Source organism: Aotus nancymaae, unplaced genomic scaffold (assembly GCF_030222135.1).
Source record: "Aotus nancymaae isolate 86718 unplaced genomic scaffold, 86718_ANA_hifiasm-v0.15.2.pri h1tg000062l, whole genome shotgun sequence".
Taxonomy (NCBI): Eukaryota; Metazoa; Chordata; class Mammalia; order Primates; family Aotidae; genus Aotus; species Aotus nancymaae.
The window spans coordinates 45,124,317-45,143,152 of record NW_026988476.1 but is presented as its reverse complement, the minus strand read 5'-3'; the positions used below and the strand labels follow the sequence as shown (position 1 = coordinate 45,143,152).

The following is an 18,836-nucleotide window of genomic DNA, read 5'->3' as shown; positions in this document are numbered from 1 at the left end:
TCTCTTGACCTCATGATCCACTGGCCTCAGCCTCCCAAAGTGCTGGGATTACAGATTTGATTTTTGTATATGACAAGAGATAGGGGTCTGGTTTGATTCTTCTGCAGGTGGATACCAGTTTTCCCAGTGCCATTTATTGAAGAGACTATCATTTCCCCATTGTGTGTTTGTAGCACCTTTGTCAAAAAGGAGTTTACTGTATATGTATAGATTTACTTCTTTGTTCTCTATTCTGTTCCACTGGTTTGTATGTCTCTTTTTATGCCAGTACCATGTTGTGTTGGATACTATAGCTCTGCAGTATAATTTAAAATCCAGTAATCAATTTGAGTCCATTTTGTTCTTTTTGCTCGGAATGACTTTGGCTATTCTGGATCTTTTGTAATTTCATATATTTTAGGATTGTTTTTTCTATTTCTGTGAAGTATGTCATTGGTATTTTTATAGGAATTGCATTGAATCTTTAGATTGCTTTGGGTATTATGGACATTTTAAACATAGTCTTCCAATTCATGAACTTGAAATTTTTTTTTTTTTTTGGTGTTGTCTTCTATTTCTTTCATCGTGTTTTATAGTTTTCGTTGTCGAGATCTCTCACTTCTTTGGTTAAGTTTATTCCTAGGTACTTAATTTTATTTGTAGCAATTGTAAAAGGGATTACATTCTTGATTTCTTTTTCAGATCGTTCACTTTTAGCATATAAAAATGTTACTGATATAATACCTGATTTCTTAAATAAAAAGAAATGCTGCTTTTTTATATATATATTGATTTTGTATCCTGCAACTTTACTGAATGTGTTTATCAGTTCTAATAACTTTTGGGTGGAGTCTTTAAGTTTTCCAAATACAAGTTCATATCATCCTCAGATGAGAATAATTTCATGTCTTCCTTTCCAGTTTGGCTGCCCTTCATTTCTTTCTCTTATCTGATTGCTCTAGCTAGGACATTTTTCTAGCCATTTTTTGGAATCGTTTGAGTACTATATTCAATAACAGTGGTGAAAGTTGGGGAGTCCAGGCACAGTGACTCATGCCTGGAATCCCAGCACTTTGGGAGTCCAAAGCAGGTGGATTGCCTGAGGTCAGGAGTTTGAGACTAGCCTGGATAACATGGTGAAACCCCATCTCTACTAAAAATTTGTTTGTTTTTAAAATTACCTGAGTATATGGGCGCACACCTGTAGTGCCAGCTACTCGAGAGGCTGAGGCAGGAGAATCACTTGATCTCGGGAAGCGAAGGTTACAGTGAGCTGAGATTGTGCCACTGAACTCTAGCCTGGGTGACAGAGTAAGACTCCATCAAAAAAAAAAAAAAAGAAGGAAAGAAAGTAGACATCCTTATCTTGTTCCAGATCATAGAGGAAAGGCTTTCAGTTTCTCCCTATTTACCATGATACTGTCTATGGGTCTGTCATATTTGGTTTTTATTGTGTTGAGCTATGTTCTATCCGTAGTCAGGTTTACGTGTGTGTGTGTGTGTATTTTATTGTACTTTAGGTTCTGGGGTACATGTGCAGATCATGCTGATCGTTGCATACATACATACATGGCAATGTGGTTTGCTGTCTCCATCCCCCTGTCACCTATATCTGGCATTTCTCCCCATGTTATCTCTCCCCAACCTCCCTACCCCACACTGTCCCTCCCCTGGTGCCCCGCAACAGACTCCAGTTTGTGATGCTCCCCTCTTTGTGTCCATGTGTTCTCATTGTTCGACACCTACCTATGAATGAGAACATGTGGTGTTTGATTTTCTGTTCTTGTGTCTGTTTGCTGAGAATGATGGTTTCCAGATTCATCCATGTCCCTACAAAGGATACAAACTCATCCTTTTTCATGGCTGCATAATATATATGTGCCACATTTTCCTTGTCCAGTCTATCATTGATGAGCATTGGGTTGGTTCCAAGTCTTTGCTATTGTTAACAGTGCTACAATGAAGGTATGTGTGCATGTGTCTTTATAATACAATGATTTATAATCCTTTGGATATATACCCAGTAATGGGATTGCTGGGTCAAATGGAATTTCTATTTCTAGGTCCTTGAGGAATTGTCACACTGTTTTCCACAATGGTTAAACTAATTTACACTCCCACCAGCAGTGTAAAAGTGTTTCTATTTCTCCACATCTTTTCCAGCATCTATTGTCTCCTGATTTTTTAATGATTGCCATTCTAACTGACATAAGATAGTATCTCAATGTGGTTTTGATTTGCATTTCTCTAATGACCAGTGATGATGAACATTTTTTCGTATGTTTTTTGGCCTCATATATGTCTTCTTTTGAAAAGTGTCTGTTCATGTCCTTTGCCCACTTCTGAATGGGTTTGTTTGTTTTTTTATTGAAAATCTGTTTTAGTTCTTTGTAGCTTCTGGATATTAGCCCTTTGTCAGATGGGTAGATTGCAAAAATTTTTTCCCATTCTGTTGGTTGCCAGTTCACTCTAATGATTGTTTCTTTTGCTGTACAGAAACTCTGGAGTTTAATTAGATCCCATTTGCCTATTTTGGCTTTTGTTGCCAATGCTTTTGGTGTTTTAGTCATGAAGTCCTTGCCTATGCCTATGTCCTGAATTGTTTTGCCTAGGTTTTCTTCTAGGGTTTTTATGGTGTTAGGTCTTATGTTTAAGTCTTTAATCCATCTGGAGTTAATTTTAGTGTAAGGTATCAGGAAGAGGTCCAGTTTCTATTTTCTGCACAATGGCTATCCAGTTATCTCATCAATATTTATTAAACAGGGAATGTTTTCCCCATTGCTTGTTTTTGTCAGGTTTGTCAAAGATCAGATGGTTGTAGATGTGTGGCATTGCCTCCGAGGTCTCTGTTCTGTTCCATTTGTCTATATCTCTGTTTTGGTACCAGTACCATGCTGTTTTGATTACCATAGCCTTGTAGTATAGTTTGAAGTTAGGTACCGTGATGCCTCTGGCTTTGTTCTTTTTGCTTAGGATTGTCTTGGCTATGTGGGCTCTCTTTTGGTTCCATATGAAGTTTAAGGTGTTTTTTTCCAGTTCTGTGAAGAGGGTCATAGGTAGCTTGATGGAGGTAGCATTGAATCTTACTTTGGGAAATACAGCCATTTTCACAATAATTATTATTCCTAACCATGAGCATGAAATGTTTTTCCATCTGTATGTGTCCTCTCTTATTTCCTTGAGCAGTGATTCATAGTTCTCCTTGAAGAGGTCCTTTACATCCTTTTTTAGTTGTATTCCTAGGTATTTTATTGTCTTTGTAGCATTTGTGAATGGCAGTTCACTCTTGATTTGGCTCTCCTTTAGTGTGTTATTGGTATATAGGAATGCTTGGGATTTCTGCTCATTGATTTTGTATCCTGAGACTTTGCTGAAACTGCTTATCAGTTTCAGGAGATTTTGGGCTGAGATGATGGGGTATTCTAAATATACAATCATGTCGTCTGCAAATACAGGCAATTTGACTTCTTTCTTTCCTAATTGAATACTCTTTATTTCTTTTTCTTGCATGATTGCTCTGGCTAGAACTTCCAACACTATATTGAATAGGAGTGGTAAGAGAGGACATACTTATCTAGTGCCAGATTTCAAAGGGAATGCTTCCAGTTTTTGCCCATTCAATATGATATTGGCTGTTGGTTTGTCATAAATAGCTTTTATTATTTTGATATACATTCAATCAATACCTAGTTTATTGAGAGTTTTTAGCATAAAGGGCTGTTGAATTTTGTTGAAGGCCTTCTCTGCATCTATTGAGATAATCATGTGGTTTTCGTTTTTGGTTCTGTTTATGTGGTAGATTACGTTTATAGACTTGCATATGTTGAACCAGCCTTGTATCCCTGGGATGAAGCCTATTTGATCATGATGGATAAGCTTTTTGATATGCTGTTGCAATCAGTTTGCCAGTATTTTATTGAAGATTTTTGTATCTATGTTCATCATGGATATTGGCCTCAAGTTTTCTTTTTTTGTGGAGTCTCTGCAGATTTTGGTATCAGGATGATGTTGGTCTCATAAAATGATTTGGGGAAGATTCCCTCTTTTCGGATTGTTTGGAATATTTTCAGAAGGAGTGGTACCAGCTTCTCTTTGTATGTCTAGTTGAATTCTGCTGTGAACTCATCTGGACCTGGGCTTTTTTTGGTTGGTAGGCTATTAATTCCTGCCTCAACTTCAGCCCTTGTTATTGGTCTATTCAGGGTTTCAACTTCTTCCTGGTTGAGGCTTGGGAGGGTGCAAGTGTTCAGGAATTTATCCATTTCTTCCAGATTTGCTGGTTTATGTGCATAGAGTTGTTTGTAGTAATCTCTGATTGTAGTTTGTATTTCTGTGGAATCGGTAATATCCCCTCTATCGTTTTTTATTGCATCTATTTGATTCTTCTCTCTTTTCTTTTTTATTAATCTGGCTAGTGGTCTATTATGTTGATCTTTTCAAAAAACCAGGTCCTGGATTTATTGATTTTTTGAAGGGTTTTTTTGTGTCTATCTCCTTCAGTTCTGGTCTGATCTTAGTTATTTCTTGTCTTCTGCTAGCTTTTGAGTTTTTTGATATTGCTCCTCTAGCTCTTTCAATTTTGTCCATAGAGTGTTGATTTTAGATCTTTCCTTGCTTCTCATGTGGGCATTTATTGCTATAAATTTCCCTCTAGACACTACTTTAAATGTGTCCCAGAGATTCTGGCACATTGTGTCTTTATTCTCGTTGGTTTTGAAGAACATCTTTATTTTTGCCTTCATTTCATTGTTTATGCAGTCAACATTCGAGCCAGTTGTTCAGTTTCCATGAATTTGTGCGGTTCTGAATTAGTTTCTTAATCCTGAGTTCTCATTTGATTGCACTGTGGCCTGAGAGACTGTTTGTAACTTTTTGCATTCTTTTGCATTTGCTGAGGAGTGATTTACTTCCAATTATGGTGGTCAGTTTTAGAGTAGGTGTGATGTGGTGCTAGGAAGAATGTATATTCTGTGGATTTGGAGTGAAGGGTTCTGTAGATATCTGTTAGATTTGCTTGGTCCAGATCTGAGTTCAAGTCCTGGATTTATCAAATGCTTTTTAGCATCATTTGAAATGATCATATGGGTTTTGTCCTCCATCCTGTTGATGTGATGTATCACTTTTATTTGAGTATGTTGAAACATCCTTTCATCCCTGGTATGAATCCCACTTGGTCATGATGAATGATTTTTTCAGTGTGTTGTTAAATTTGGTTTGCTACTATTTTATTGAGGATTTTTGCATCAAGGTTTATCAGAGATATTGGCCTGTAGTCTTTTTCAATGGATCTTTTTCTGGTTTTGATATTGGGGTAATATTGGCCTTACAGAATGAGTATGGAAAGTATTCCCTCATCCTTTATTTTTTGTAATAGTTTGAGTAGGATTGGTATTAATTCTTTAAATGTTTGGTAGAATTTGGCAGTGAAACCGTCAGGTCCTGGGCTTCTCTTTGTTGAGAGACTTTATTACAGCTTCAATCTCATTATTTGTTATTGGTCTTTTTATGTTTTGAATTTCTTCATTGTTCAATCTTTGAAGGTTGTATGTGTATAGGAATTTATCCATTTCTCTTAAGTTTTCCAATTTATTATCATATAGTTGTTCCTAATAGTCTCTAATGACCCTTTCAACATCTGTGATATCAGTTGTAATGTCTCCTTTTTCATCTGTGATTTTATTTATTTGGGCCTTCTCTCCTTCTTAGTCTAGTTAATGTTTTGTCTATTTTGTTTATCCTTTCAAGCACCACCATTTCATTTTGTTGATATTTTGTATTATTTTCTTTGCTTCAATTTTATTTATTTCTGCTCTGATCTTTATTATTTCTTTTCTTCTAATTTTAGAGTTAATTTGCTCTTTCTTTTCTTGTTCTTTAAGATACATTTCTAGTTTTTTTTTTTTTTTGTAGTTTTTCTACTTTTTCACGTAGGTACTTATAGCTATAAGCTTCTCTTTTAGTACTGCTTTTGCTGTGTTCCATAGGTTTGCTATGCTGTGCTTCCATTATTACTTGATTTAAGAAATTATTTAATATCTTCTTAATTTCTTCATTGACTTGCTGGTCATTCAAGAGCATACTGTTTAATTTCTATTTGTTTGTGTTATTTCCAAATTTCTCTTGTTATTGATTTATGGTTTTATTCCATTGTAGTCAGAGAAGATACTTTTAAGATTTTAATTTTTTAAATTATTTTCTTTTTCAAGACAGGGCCACTATGTTGCCTGTTTTTTGTTGTTTTTTATTTGTTTTTAACAGATAGGGTCTGACTGTGTTGCCCAGGCTGGTTTTGAACTCCTGAGCCCAAGCAGTCCTCTCACCTTGACTTAGTGTTGGGATTACAGGCATGAACCAATATGCCTAGCTGAATTTTTAAAGACTTGTTTTGTGGCTAACATATTGTTTATCCTTGAGAATGATCCATATGCCAAGGAGAAAAATGTGTATTGTTTTTCAATTTTGTTTTTCAAATGTTCTATAACTGTCTATTAGGTTCATAGGGCAGATTAAGTTCAATGTTTCTTTGTTGATTTATTATCTGGATATCTGTCCATTGCCAAAAGTGGAATGCTGAAATTTCCAACTATTACTGTATTGAGGTCTAGCTCACTCTTTGGCTTTAATAATATTTGCTTTATATAACTGGATATTTCAGTGTTGGATGCATATATATTTACAATTATTTTATCTTCTTGCTGAAATGATCCCTTTATCATTGTGTAATAACCTTCTTTGTCTCTTTTTTTAGTTTTTATATTAAAATCTGTTTTATCTGATGCAGCTATTCCTGCTCTTTTTGGTTTTCATTGGCATGGAATATCTTTTTCCATCCCTTTATTTTTAATCTATGTGTGTCTTTACAGGTGAAGTGTGTTTCTTGTGTGCAACAGATTGTTTTTTAATCCATTCAACCACTCTATGTCTTTTGATTGGAGAGGTTAGTTCATTTACATTTATTGTTATTATTTATAAGTAAGGACTTCTGCCATTTTAAATTTGTTTTCTCGTTGTTTTATGGACTTTTTTGTGAAAGTGTTTTATTTGGTGGTATGCTTTAATTTCCTGGTTTATATATTTTATGTATCTGTTGTAGGTTTTTTAACTTGATGTTACCATGAGGGTTGCAATTAACACCTTATAATGCATTATTTTAAACTGATGACAGTTTAACTCAGATTGTAAAAACAGACAGGAAGAGAGAAAACTAATAAAAACTCTACACTTTATCCCCTTTGCTTTTTAACTTTTTCTTATTTCTATTTATATCTTCTTATATTGTCTGTCTTTTAAAATTGTTGTCATTATTATTGATAGGTTCATCTTTTAGTCTTTCTGCTCAATATATGAGTAGTTTACATACCACAATTACAGTGTTGTCATATATTGTATTTGTCTGTGTACTTACTGTTACCTGTCAATTTTGTACCTTCAGACGATTTCTTATTACTTTTTAATTTCCTTTTCTTTCAGGCTGTAGGTTCTTTTCTTTCAGACTGAAGGTTCTTTTTTTTTTCAGGCTGTAGGACACCCTTTAGCGTTTCTTGAAGGATGGGTCTGATGTTGATTACATCCCTAAGCTTTTGTTTGTCTGAGAAAGTCTCTATTTCTCCTTTACATTTGAAGTGTATTTTCACTGGGCATACTGGTCTAGAATAAGATTTTTTTCCTTCAGCACTTTAAATAAATAATACCACTGTCTCCTGGCCTGTTGTCTACTCAGAAACCTGCTGCTGAACGTATTGGAGCTTCTTTGTTTTTTGTTTTGTTTTTAAATTTTCTCTTGCTGCTTCTATGATCCATTCTTTATCTTTTGCGTTTGGGAGTTTGGTTACTAAATGTCTTAAAGTAGTCTTCTTTGGGTTAAATATGCTACCTTCTTGTACCTGAATATTGATATCTTTCTCTAGGCTTAGAAAGTTCTCTGTTACAATTTCTTGAAATAAACTTTCTACCCCAGTCTCTCTTTCTACCTCCTCTTTAAAGCTAATAACTTTTTTTTTTTTTGAGACAGAGTCTCACCCTGTTGCCTAGGCTGGAGTGCAGTGGCACAATCTTGGCTCACTGCAGCCTCTGCCTCCCAGATTCAAGCATTTCTCATTCTTCAGCCTTCTGTGTAGCTGGGATTACAGGTGTGCGCCCCCACACCCAGCTAATTTTCATATTTTTAGTGGAGACGGGGTTTTGCCATGTTGGCCAGGAGAGTTTCGAGCTTTTGACCTCAAGTGATCCACTTGCCTCGGCCTCCCAAAGTGCTGGGATTCCAGGCATGAGCCACCATGCCCAGCCCAAAATCTCTTAACTTTGCCCTTTTGAGGCTATTTTCTAGATTCTGTGGCATGCTTTGTTACTTTTATTCTTTTTTTATTTTTACTCCTCTGACGGTGTATTTTCAAATAACCTGTCTTCAAACTTGCTAATTCTTTATTCCTCTTGATCAGTTCTGCCATCAAGAGATTTTGATGTATTCTTCAGTTTGTCATTTAATTTTTTCAACTCCAGAATTCTGCTTGATTCTTTATAAGAATCAAAGAGATTTTCAATCTCTTTGTTAAATTTATCTGATAGGATTCTGAGATCCTTCTTTGTGTTGTCTTGTATTTCATTGAGCTTCCTCAAAACAGCTATTTTGAATTCTCTGAGAGTTCACATATCTGTGTCCCTCTGGAATTGGTCACTGGGGCCCTATTTAGTTTGTTTTTGGTGAGATCATGTTTTCCTGGATGTTGTTGATGCTTGTGGGTGTTCATTAATGTCTGAACATTAAAGAGTTAGGCATTTATTCAGATCTTCAGTCTGGGCTGATCGGTACCCATTCTTCTTGAGAAGGCTTTCCAAGTATTCAAAAGGAATTTAATGTTGTGATCCAAGTCTTTGGTCACTGAAGCCGTATGTGAGCATATTAGTGGGCACCCCAAGCCCAGTAATGTTATGACTCTTGTAGTCTCATAGAGGTACCACCTTGCTGGTCTTGGGTAAGATCTGGGAGAATTTCCTGGATTACCAGGCAGAGACTCTTGTTCTCTTCCCTTACTCTCCCCCAAAGAAGTGGAATGAGTCTGTCTCTCTCTGTGTGTTCTGAACTGCTTGAAGTTGGCAGAAGGGTGACACAAGGACCCTTGTGGGCACCACCACTGGGACTGTGTTGGGTCACACCTGAAGCCAACACAGTACCAGATCTTGCTCAAGGCTTGTGGTAACTATTTCCTGGCTATTGCTTGTGTTTGTTTAATACCCAAGGGCTCTTCAGTCAGCGGGAGATGAATTTGCCAGGACCAGGTCTTTCCCTTCAGTGCAGTAGATTCCCTTCTGGCACAGGGTGGGTCTAGAAATGATGTCAAGGAATTGGGGCCTGGGATTAGGCACTTTAGGAATCTGCTTGGTGCTTATTTTACTGGGACTGTCATGGTAACCAGGTTGCAAGATAAAGTCCTTTTTACTGTTCCCTTTGATTTCCTCAAGCAGAGTCTGCCCATGGCTACCACTGCGCAGACCAGTGGCCACGACAGTCTGGCTACTGCTAATATTTATTAAGGGCTCAAGGTCTCTTTAATCAGTAGGTGGTGAGTCCTCCCAGGCCTGGGTCTCTCCCTTTAGGATAGTGGGTTTCCTTCTGGCCCAGAGTGGGTCTAGAAATGCCCTCTTGGAGCTAAGGCCAGGAATCAGTGACTTTAGGAGTCTGATTGGTGCTTTATTTTACTGTGACTGAGCTGGTGCCCGAGTTGCAAGACAATCTTTTTTTTACTTTTCCTTCTCCGTTCCTCAAGCAGGAGTCTTTCCCTGTGGCCACCACGCCTGGGAATGTGTTGGATCACACCCAAAGCCGGCATAATACTGAGTCTTGCCCAAGGCCTGGGGCAACTGCTGCCTGGGTACCCCTGATTTTTATTCAAGGCTCAAGAGCTCTTTAGTCAGCAGGCAGTGAAATCTGTCAGGACTAGGTCCTTTCCTTCAGGGTGGCGGATTCCCCTCTGACCCAGGATGGGTCTAGAAATGTCTGGGAGCTAGGACCTAGAATGGGGGATCAGGACTCTGGTTGCTGCTTTATTTTGTTGTGACTGTGCTGGTATCCAAGTTGCAGAACATAGTCTCCTCTGTGCTCTCTCCTAGAGCTATGAACTGAACTGTCTGAAGTTGGAGGAGGGGTGACACAAGCATACCCTTGGCCACCATGTTGGTGTCTCACTGGTTCATGTGCATCCCAAGTCTACTGGCTCCAAGCCCAGCACAGTACCAGGACTTGCTCAGGGACTGCAGTGCTTATGGTCTAGACTGCCTTTTAAGTTTATTTAGGATCTCGGAATGCTTTAGCCTACAGGGACAAGGCTTGCCCAAATTCAGCCTCAAACTACTTGGATGGATGATTCCACTCTGGCTGAGGCTGATCTAAATTCTACTTCCATGGGTGCCAGCTGACTTCTGCCCTGTGTTGCCTTCCATTGTGACAGGGAAGCACTGAGTTCCAATGCAAAGTCCCACGTTCACTTTGCTCTTCCTCCTCCAAAGGCATAGATTCTCTCTTAGCTGCCACACTGCACTGCCGGGGTATGTGGGAGGGGCGGTGTAGGCAGTTCAAGACTGTCTTTCCTACCCTCTTCAGTGCCTCTTTCCTTGATATGATGTTAAAACTAGGTACTGTGATCAGTCACTTGATTTTTGGTTCTTAAGAAGGTGCTTTCTTGTTTGAAAATTGCTTCAATTTGATGTTCCTTGGTGGAGACTGTCACTAGAGGTTTGAATGGGCCATCTTGCTCCGCTTCCTTTTCCACATTTGTTGATCTTCAGTAATGCTCCTGTAAACACCGTTGTACTTAAGTCCTTGTGTACGTAGATGTACGTTTATCTAGGGAAACATCTAAAAATGGAGTTCCTGGGTTTTTGTTTTAGAACTTTAGTAAGCATGTCAAGCATCTCTTTAGAATGATCCATCAATTTACATTCCCACCAACAGTGCATTAGCGTTCTTTCTGCTGACTGGTGAGATTATCTTTTCATATATTTCTTAGCCATTCTACATGATATCTTATACTTGGTTAATTGTATTTTACATATGGATTTTTAGGAGTTCTTCACATATTCTGGGTAATTATCATTTGTCTCAATAATATATATTTTAGATACTTCTATCCTGTATATATATTTTAGATATGTCTACAGGAAGAAGTATCTAAAATATCCCCTTATTTTTTTCATTTTGCACATGATATTTTTTTCTCATACTAAAGGTATATAATTTTATTATTGTGGAATTTAATAATTTTTGCTGTTAGCATTTGTATTTTTTTAATCGTTCCAAATGATATAGAACTACTCTAAAATTTTTAATGAATGCTTTAAAAAGCTTTTACTTTTAGACTTTATATGGAATTTGGTTTTATATTTTAGTGTAAGAGAGTGATTGAATGTTATCGTTTACTTCTTTACTCATTTTTACTCTTCTATATGAATTTTGGAATTATTTATAAATATCCATGAAAAAATTTGAAGAGGCTGTTGGAATTGTTTTAAATTTATAGATTACTTTGGAGAAAAAATATAATATTAAATATTTTCACACATAAACACAGTGGATTTCTCCATTTATTGAAGTCTTGTTTATATTCTTCAATATTTTGTAAATTTTTTTATAGGATCTTGCTCTGTCACCCATGCTGGAGTGCAGTGGTGTTCATAGCTCACTATAAACTCAAACTCCTAGGCTCAGGCAATCCTCCTGCCTCAACTTCCCTAGTAGCTGAGATGACAGACACAAGTCACCATGGCTGGCTTAATTTTTTGGAGGGATGAGGTCTTGTTATATTGCCCAGACTGGTCTCAAACTCCTGGGCTCAAGTGAGTCTCTCACCTTGGCCTCCCAAAGTGCTGTGATTATAGGTGTGTGCCACCATGCCTGGCAATATTTTATAATGTTATCTATGAAGGTTTTTATATTTCTTATTTTATTTCTAACAGTTTTGTAATGTGAATTTTAAAAAAAAAGTATGCATAATGTTTTATAATTTTTTCTTACCTTTTTATATTGAACAATTTTAAACCTACAGAACAGTTAAAAGAGTAGTATAAATAGTACAGTATACACCTGAATACTCAAGAACTAAATCCACAAATTGGTAACATTTTGCTTATTCTTCTTTATTTGTATTATACACACATAGACACAGCATGGTCATGTTCAATTTTTTATTTGCTAAGTTATTTGAAAGTAAGTTGCAAACTTTATGCTACTTTATCCCTAAACACTTCAGTCTGTATCTCTTGAATCTAAGACCCTCTTTATCAAACCTCCATGCCATCATATCAAAGATATTTAATATTTGATACATTACAATACAACATTGTTATATATTCTGTTGTCTGTTTAATGGGATTTTTAAAATAACCTTTTCTAAGTCGTTATTACAAATAATTATGGGCTGGGTGCAGTGTCTCATGCCTGTAATCCCAACACTTTGGGAGGCTGAAGCGGGCAGATCACCTGAGGACAAGAGTTCAAGACCAGCTCGGCCAATGGTGAAAGTCTGTCTCTGCTAAAAGTAGATAAATTAGCCAGGCATGGTGGTGCATGCCTGTAATCCCAGCTACTTGGGACGTTGAGGCATGAGAATCACTTGAACCCACGAGGAGAGGTTGTAGTGAGCCAAGATCACGCCAGTGCACTTTAGCCTGGGCAACAGAGTGAGACTCTGTCTCAAAAAAAAAACAAAAAAAAACCCAAAAACCAAATGATGATGAACTTTCACTTTTGTGAAAGCAATAATTAGAAATTCATATTAGTTGCAATACTTTGGCTTTAGATTTTCTTGGACACAGTGATAAATTCTTATTCAGTGTAATAATTTGACTCAAGTTTTTGCTTATCTTTGTAAATAATCAGGTCATCTACAAATAATTTTCTTTTTTCCTATGTAACTTTTAACCAAATTAATTATTGAAAAATTCTTCAATTAATTTTAATATCCTAATTACTTTATTTGATAAATATTTTTTAGAAGATTGTGTCTTAGTTAACTTATAAGTACATAAAAATTAAATCTAAATTTTTGTATTTTAGGAAAATTCACGAATTGTGAGAGTAAAAGTTATAGCTGGAATAGGCCTTGCCAAGAAGGATATATTGGGAGCTAGGTAAGTATATCAATGTGGCTTATAATTTTAAAACTTTGCATTTGTTAATTAATTTTTTCTAAACTTTAGTTAAATTAAAAATCAAATAGTATTAGTAAATTGTTGTGGAAAGTATAACAATAATATTTCCAATTAGTGGTTTATTAAATCTCTTGGTGTCTGAATTACTAAATTTGTGAAATTAGGCAGAAGTACAAATGATAGCAATTATTATAGAATACGTTATTAAACTCTGCTTCTGGAAATTTGTAAAATTCTAACAGACTAATTCTTTAGCAGATGACAACCATAAACTCTGGACTTAGTACAAAAAGCAGCAACCTGAAGCCAGTGGAAAGTGAACAGAGCAGGCAGATTCTGGTGGGAAGTTCGTGTTTGGAAGAAGGGAATGGTACTGAGTTCCTGATACTATAAATTGGTCTGAGGGCAGGTAGAATCAGAACGTGGAAAAATTGTAGTCTTCATGGCCTGGGAAAGTAGCAGAATCCAATCTTTGATTCAATTAAAAATCAAATAGGGCTGGGTGTGGTGTCTCACGCCTGTAATCCTAGCACTTTGGGAGGCTGAGGGAGGTGGGTCACTCGAGGTCAGGAGTTCCAAACCAGCCTGGCCAACATGGTGAAACCCTGTCTCTACTAAAAATACAAAAATTAGCCAGAAATCACTTGAACCCAGGAGGTGGAGGTTGCACTGAGCCGAGATCGTGCCACTGCACTCCAACCTGGACAACAGAATGAGCCTCCGTCTCAAGAAAATAAATAAATAAATATCAAATAGTATTAGCAAATTGTTGTGGAAAGTAGCATAATAGTATTTCCAACTGATAATTTGCTGAATCTCTGAATCTGAAGAAAGCATGGCAATGGTAAGGATTCTGGAAGGGAGAGAGCTGAAGAGCTCAGCAACTCAGCTGAAGGCAAAAGCTCTGAACAAAGCCTAAGAAACGGGGTTTGGGAGACTGAGGCAGATGGATTGCTTGAGCTTAGGAGTTTGAGACCAGCCTGGGCAATATGATGAAACCTCATATCTACAAAAAATAAAAAAGTCAGCTGGGCACGGTGGCGTATACCTATACTTCCTGTTACTTGGGGGACTGAGGAAGATTGCTTGAGCCTGGGTGGTTGAGGCTTCAGTGAGCCAACATTGTGCCACTGTACTCCAGTCTGGGTGACAAAGTGAGACCCTGTCTCAAAAAGCAAACAAAAACAGGATTTGTGGCTCTTGTCCAAACAAGATAATTAATTGCATGATTGTCTTAGTCTGTTTAGTGTTGCTGTAACAGAATTCCTGAGACTGTGTAGTTTGTAAAGAAAAGAGGTTGATTTGGTGAGTGGAAAGTTTAAGATTGGGGTTTTCCATCTAGTCAGGGCCTCAGGCTGCTTAAAGTCATGGCAGAAAGGGGAAGGGGACCTTGCATACGCAAAGAAATCACATGGCAAGAGAGGAAGTAAGGGGAAGGTGTGCCAGCCTCTTTTTGACAAATAGAGAGGAACAAATAGAATGAGAACTCACTCACTCCCAAGGGAGGTCATTAACCTGTTCAGGAGGGATTTGCTCCCATGACCCAGATTCCTCCAACCAAGACCCATCTTTCAATATTCCCACATTGGGAATCAAAATTCAAAATGCAGTTTGGAGCGTACAAATATTCAAACCATTGCAATGATAAAAGAGGCAAACACACACACACACATACATACACACACAAAAACAGCAAAATTCAGTCTCCAAAACTTAACATTTATAATCTATGTCCAGGATATAATGCAAAATTACTTACCTAAAAAGAACCAGAAAAATAGAAGGCATTTTTCAGTAGAGAAAATAAAATATGCCTGCAATAAATTTTAAAAAATAGGAAATGAAATGGAAACCATAAAAAAATGAAAATTCTAGAATTGAAACATACAGCATTTGAAGTTAAAATTGTTGGGTGGATTTATCAGCCAAATGGAGAAGAGGAAAGATTAAAACTGAACTTAAAGATAGATCAGTACAAATTGTTACCTAGCTAGAAGATGAGAGAGAGGAGAGAGACAAAGAGTGGAGGTAAAGAAAAGAAAGAAACAAACAAACAAAAGAACAGAGCCTTGGGGATTTGTTAGATAATATCTAACAGTCTAATGTGGGTATCATTAGATAATATCTTACAGTCGGAGAGGGGAGGGAAAGAAGAAGGCAAAATATATTTTGAAGAAAAAACTGGCCAAGTTTTTTTTTTTTTTCAAATTTGATTAAATTCATATAGTATTAAAAAACACCAAGCAGGATAAATGCTAAGAACACAATGAGGTGCATAATAGTCAAACTGTTGAAAGCCAAGAATAAAGAGAAAAATCTTGACAAAAGAGGAAAATATGACCCTTTACACATGGGGGAACTGTAATTCAATTAATTACTGACTTCTTACCCAAAACTATGGAGACAAGAAAAAATGGGACAATAAAATAACAACCGTCAATCCATAATTTTATATTCAGTGAAAATATTTTTTAAGGAAGATGACAAAATGACAGCATTTTCTAAAAAAAGACAGCTAGAGAATTCATTGTTGGCAGACCTTCTTTGTAGATATCTTATCAGCTGAAGAAAATTGAAACCAGATGGACACTCAGGTCCTCAGGAATAAAGAACATCAAAAATAGTAAATATCTGGGAATATACAAAACATGTTTTGCTTTTATCATCATACCTTTTTAAAATAAGACATATGCCTGTTGAAATCCCAGCTAACAACATTGTTTTGTAGGATTTATGTTGTATGTTAATGGAATACATATAACAACTATAACATAAAGGATGGAACCGGTATGAGTTATGGACCTATTTAGTAGAATGGTACAATACTAAGTGTAAGTAGAATAAAAAATTAATGATGTATATTGCTATATCCAGAGAAACCAATAAAAAAAAATGCAAAGAATTACAGATTGAAAAAACAGTAGATTTTAAAATGAAATTCTTGAAAAACTGAAAAAAATCAGGAACTTGAGCCCAGGGGTTCAAAACCAGCCTGGGCAACAAAGTGGGACCCCATCTCTACAAAAAGTCAAAAAATTAGCCAGGTGTGATTGTATGCACCTGTGGTCCCAGCTACATAGGACACTGAGGTGGGAGGATCACTTGAGCCCAGGTGGTCAAGGCTGCAATGAGCTGTGATTATGCCACTGAATTCCAGCCTAGGTGACAGAGTGAGACCCTGTCTCAAAAAAAAAAAAATTTAAAAATTTTAAAAAAAAAGAAAAGGAGGAAAAAATGATCAAAAAAAGTTAAAGAGGCCAGGCCTCGTGGCTCACACCTGTAATCCCAGCACTTTGGGAGGCTGAGGCAGATAGATCACCTGAGGTGAGGAGTTTGAGACCAGCCTGGCCAACATAGTGAAACCCCATCTCTACTAAAAATTCAAAATTAGCCAGGTGTGGTGGCTCATGCCTGTAATCCCAGCCTCTCAGGAGTCTGAGGCAGGAGAATCACTTGAACCCGGGAGGCAGAGGTTGCATTGAGCCAAGATCACACCATTGCACTGTAGCCTGGGCAAAAGAGCAAAACTCCATTAAAGGAAAAAAAAAAGCCAGAAAAGGAGGAACAAATGATCAAAAAAAAGTAAAAGAGGCTGGGTGCAGTAGCTCACACCTGTAATCTCAGCACTTTGGGAGGCAAAGGCAGGTGATTACTTGAGGTCAGGAGTTCCAGAGTGGTCTGGCCAACTTTGTGAAACCCCATCTCTACTAAAAATACAAAAATTAGCTGGGCTTGGTGGCAGGCACCTGTAATCCCAGGTACTTGGGAGGCTGAGGCAGGAGAATCACTTGAACCCAGGAGGTGGAGGCTGCAGTAAGCCAACATCATGTCACTGCACTCCAGCCTGGGTGACAAGAGCAAAACTCTTTCTCAAAAAAAAAAAAAAAAGGAACGGGCAGGGCCATGGAAAATAAACAATAAACCTGGTAAACCTAAATCCAGTTATGTCAATAATTACATGAAACATTAATGGATTAAAATAAATAGGAGGCAGGAATTGTTAGTATAAATTTTTTAAAAAAGACCTAACTATATACTGTCTTATGAGATACACTTAAAATATAAAGACATAGCTAAGTTGAAAGAAAATGGACACAAAAAGATATGCCATGCAGTGAGCATAAATAGACTGAAGTGGATATATCAATATCTGATAAAACAGATTTCAATGCAAAAATATTCAAACATTTCATGATGATAAAAATGAACTCAATCAGGAATATATAGCAATCGTAAATGTGTGTGTTCCTGCTAAAAGAACTTAGAAAAATATGCATCAAAATTTGACAGAATTAAAGGGGAGATTTTTAAAAATCCCAGTCATAGTTGGAGGCATTAACACTTCTCTTTCAACAGTTGATAAAACAACTAAATAAAAAAAAATCAACAAAAACATACATTCGAACAATATTAGGAACAACTTTTACCTAAGAACACTATTTCTAACAACTTTCTTATCAAGTGTTCATGGTACATTCACCAGCATAGACCATATATGGGCTGTATTTGTTTATTGCTGCATAATAATATTACCACAAACATAGTTGCTTAAAAGAACATACATTTATTTTCTCATGGTTTCCGTGGTTCAGAAGTTCTTGCATTGTTTAACTGGGTCCTCTCCTACAGGGTCCTCTGTTACAGGGTCTTGCAAAGCTGCTGTTGTATTTTTTTTTCTAATTTGGTCTTGAAGTCTCTTCCAGGAGAGTGGCTGTAAACTCTAGCCCTACCCTGATGAGACTCTATGAATTTGGATGTAGATGTTTACAGTGTGCCTTTCACGGTATGTCTTTATCCTGGCAGGTGCCCTCATGCCTAAGTGCCTGACTCATGTCCAGGTGTTCCTGTCATATAACTTGCATATCCTGGCAGATGCCCTTATGGCTCTTGTCTGACCTGTGTTCAATTTATTTCTACTGAAATAGCAGATAGCCACTCTCTAGGAGAATCCTGACAAAGAAGTTAGGGTTGAGTTTATCAGTCAGGTGAGACACAAGAGGTAATTCAACAAAACACATGAAATAACAGCAGTTTATTACTTACAGATGCCAGAAAGAAGAAGGCAGCATGCCTCTCAGGACTGACAGGAAGTGGGGAGCCATCTGGACATGCACATTCAACTAGTGAGGAGGAGGGACAGGAGAAAGAGTGCAAGGGACCTGTGGGTTGAGGCTTTTATTGGGGGCCAGGGCATTTTCCAAGCATGTTTCCCTCAGGGAGTTGTGTTTGGTGGGTTTAGAGTAAGCAGGCACAAATTTCATGAAGTCATGCTCTGAGAAATCTGTATTGGGGTTCTCTAGGGGGACAGAACTAATAAGATAGATGTATATATGAGGAGGAGTTTATTAAGGAGTATTGACTCACATGATCACAAGGTGAAGTCCCACAATAGGCTGTCTGCAAGCTGAGGAACAAGGAAGCCAGTCCAAATCCCAAAACCTCAAAAGTAGGGAAACTGACAGTACAGCCTTCAGTCTGCGGCCAAAGGTACAAAAGCCCCTGGTATATCACTGATGTAAGTCCAAGAGTCCAAAACCTGAAGAACTTGGAGTCTGATGTTTGAGGGCAGGAAGCATCCAGCACTGGAGAAAGACGAAGACCAGAAGACTCAGCAACTCAAGTCCTTCCACATTCTTCTGCCTGCTTTATTCTAGGTGCCCTGGCAGCTGATTAGATGGTGCCCACCCAGATTGAGGATGAGTCTACCTCTCCCA

General features: G+C 37.4%; 1 protein-coding gene across 2 annotated transcripts in view; it reads left to right on the top strand.

The window, feature by feature from the left end:
• Nucleotides 1–18,836, top strand: part of NEDD4 (NEDD4 E3 ubiquitin protein ligase) — a 162,542-nt gene that overhangs the window by 16,412 nt on the left and 127,294 nt on the right. For both annotated transcript variants that reach the window (XM_021673874.2, XM_064365708.1), the window contains exon 2: nt 13,028–13,101. In XM_021673874.2, coding sequence (XP_021529549.2) covers nt 13,028–13,101 — 74 coding nt within the window. The remainder of the gene's footprint in view (nt 1–13,027; nt 13,102–18,836) is intronic.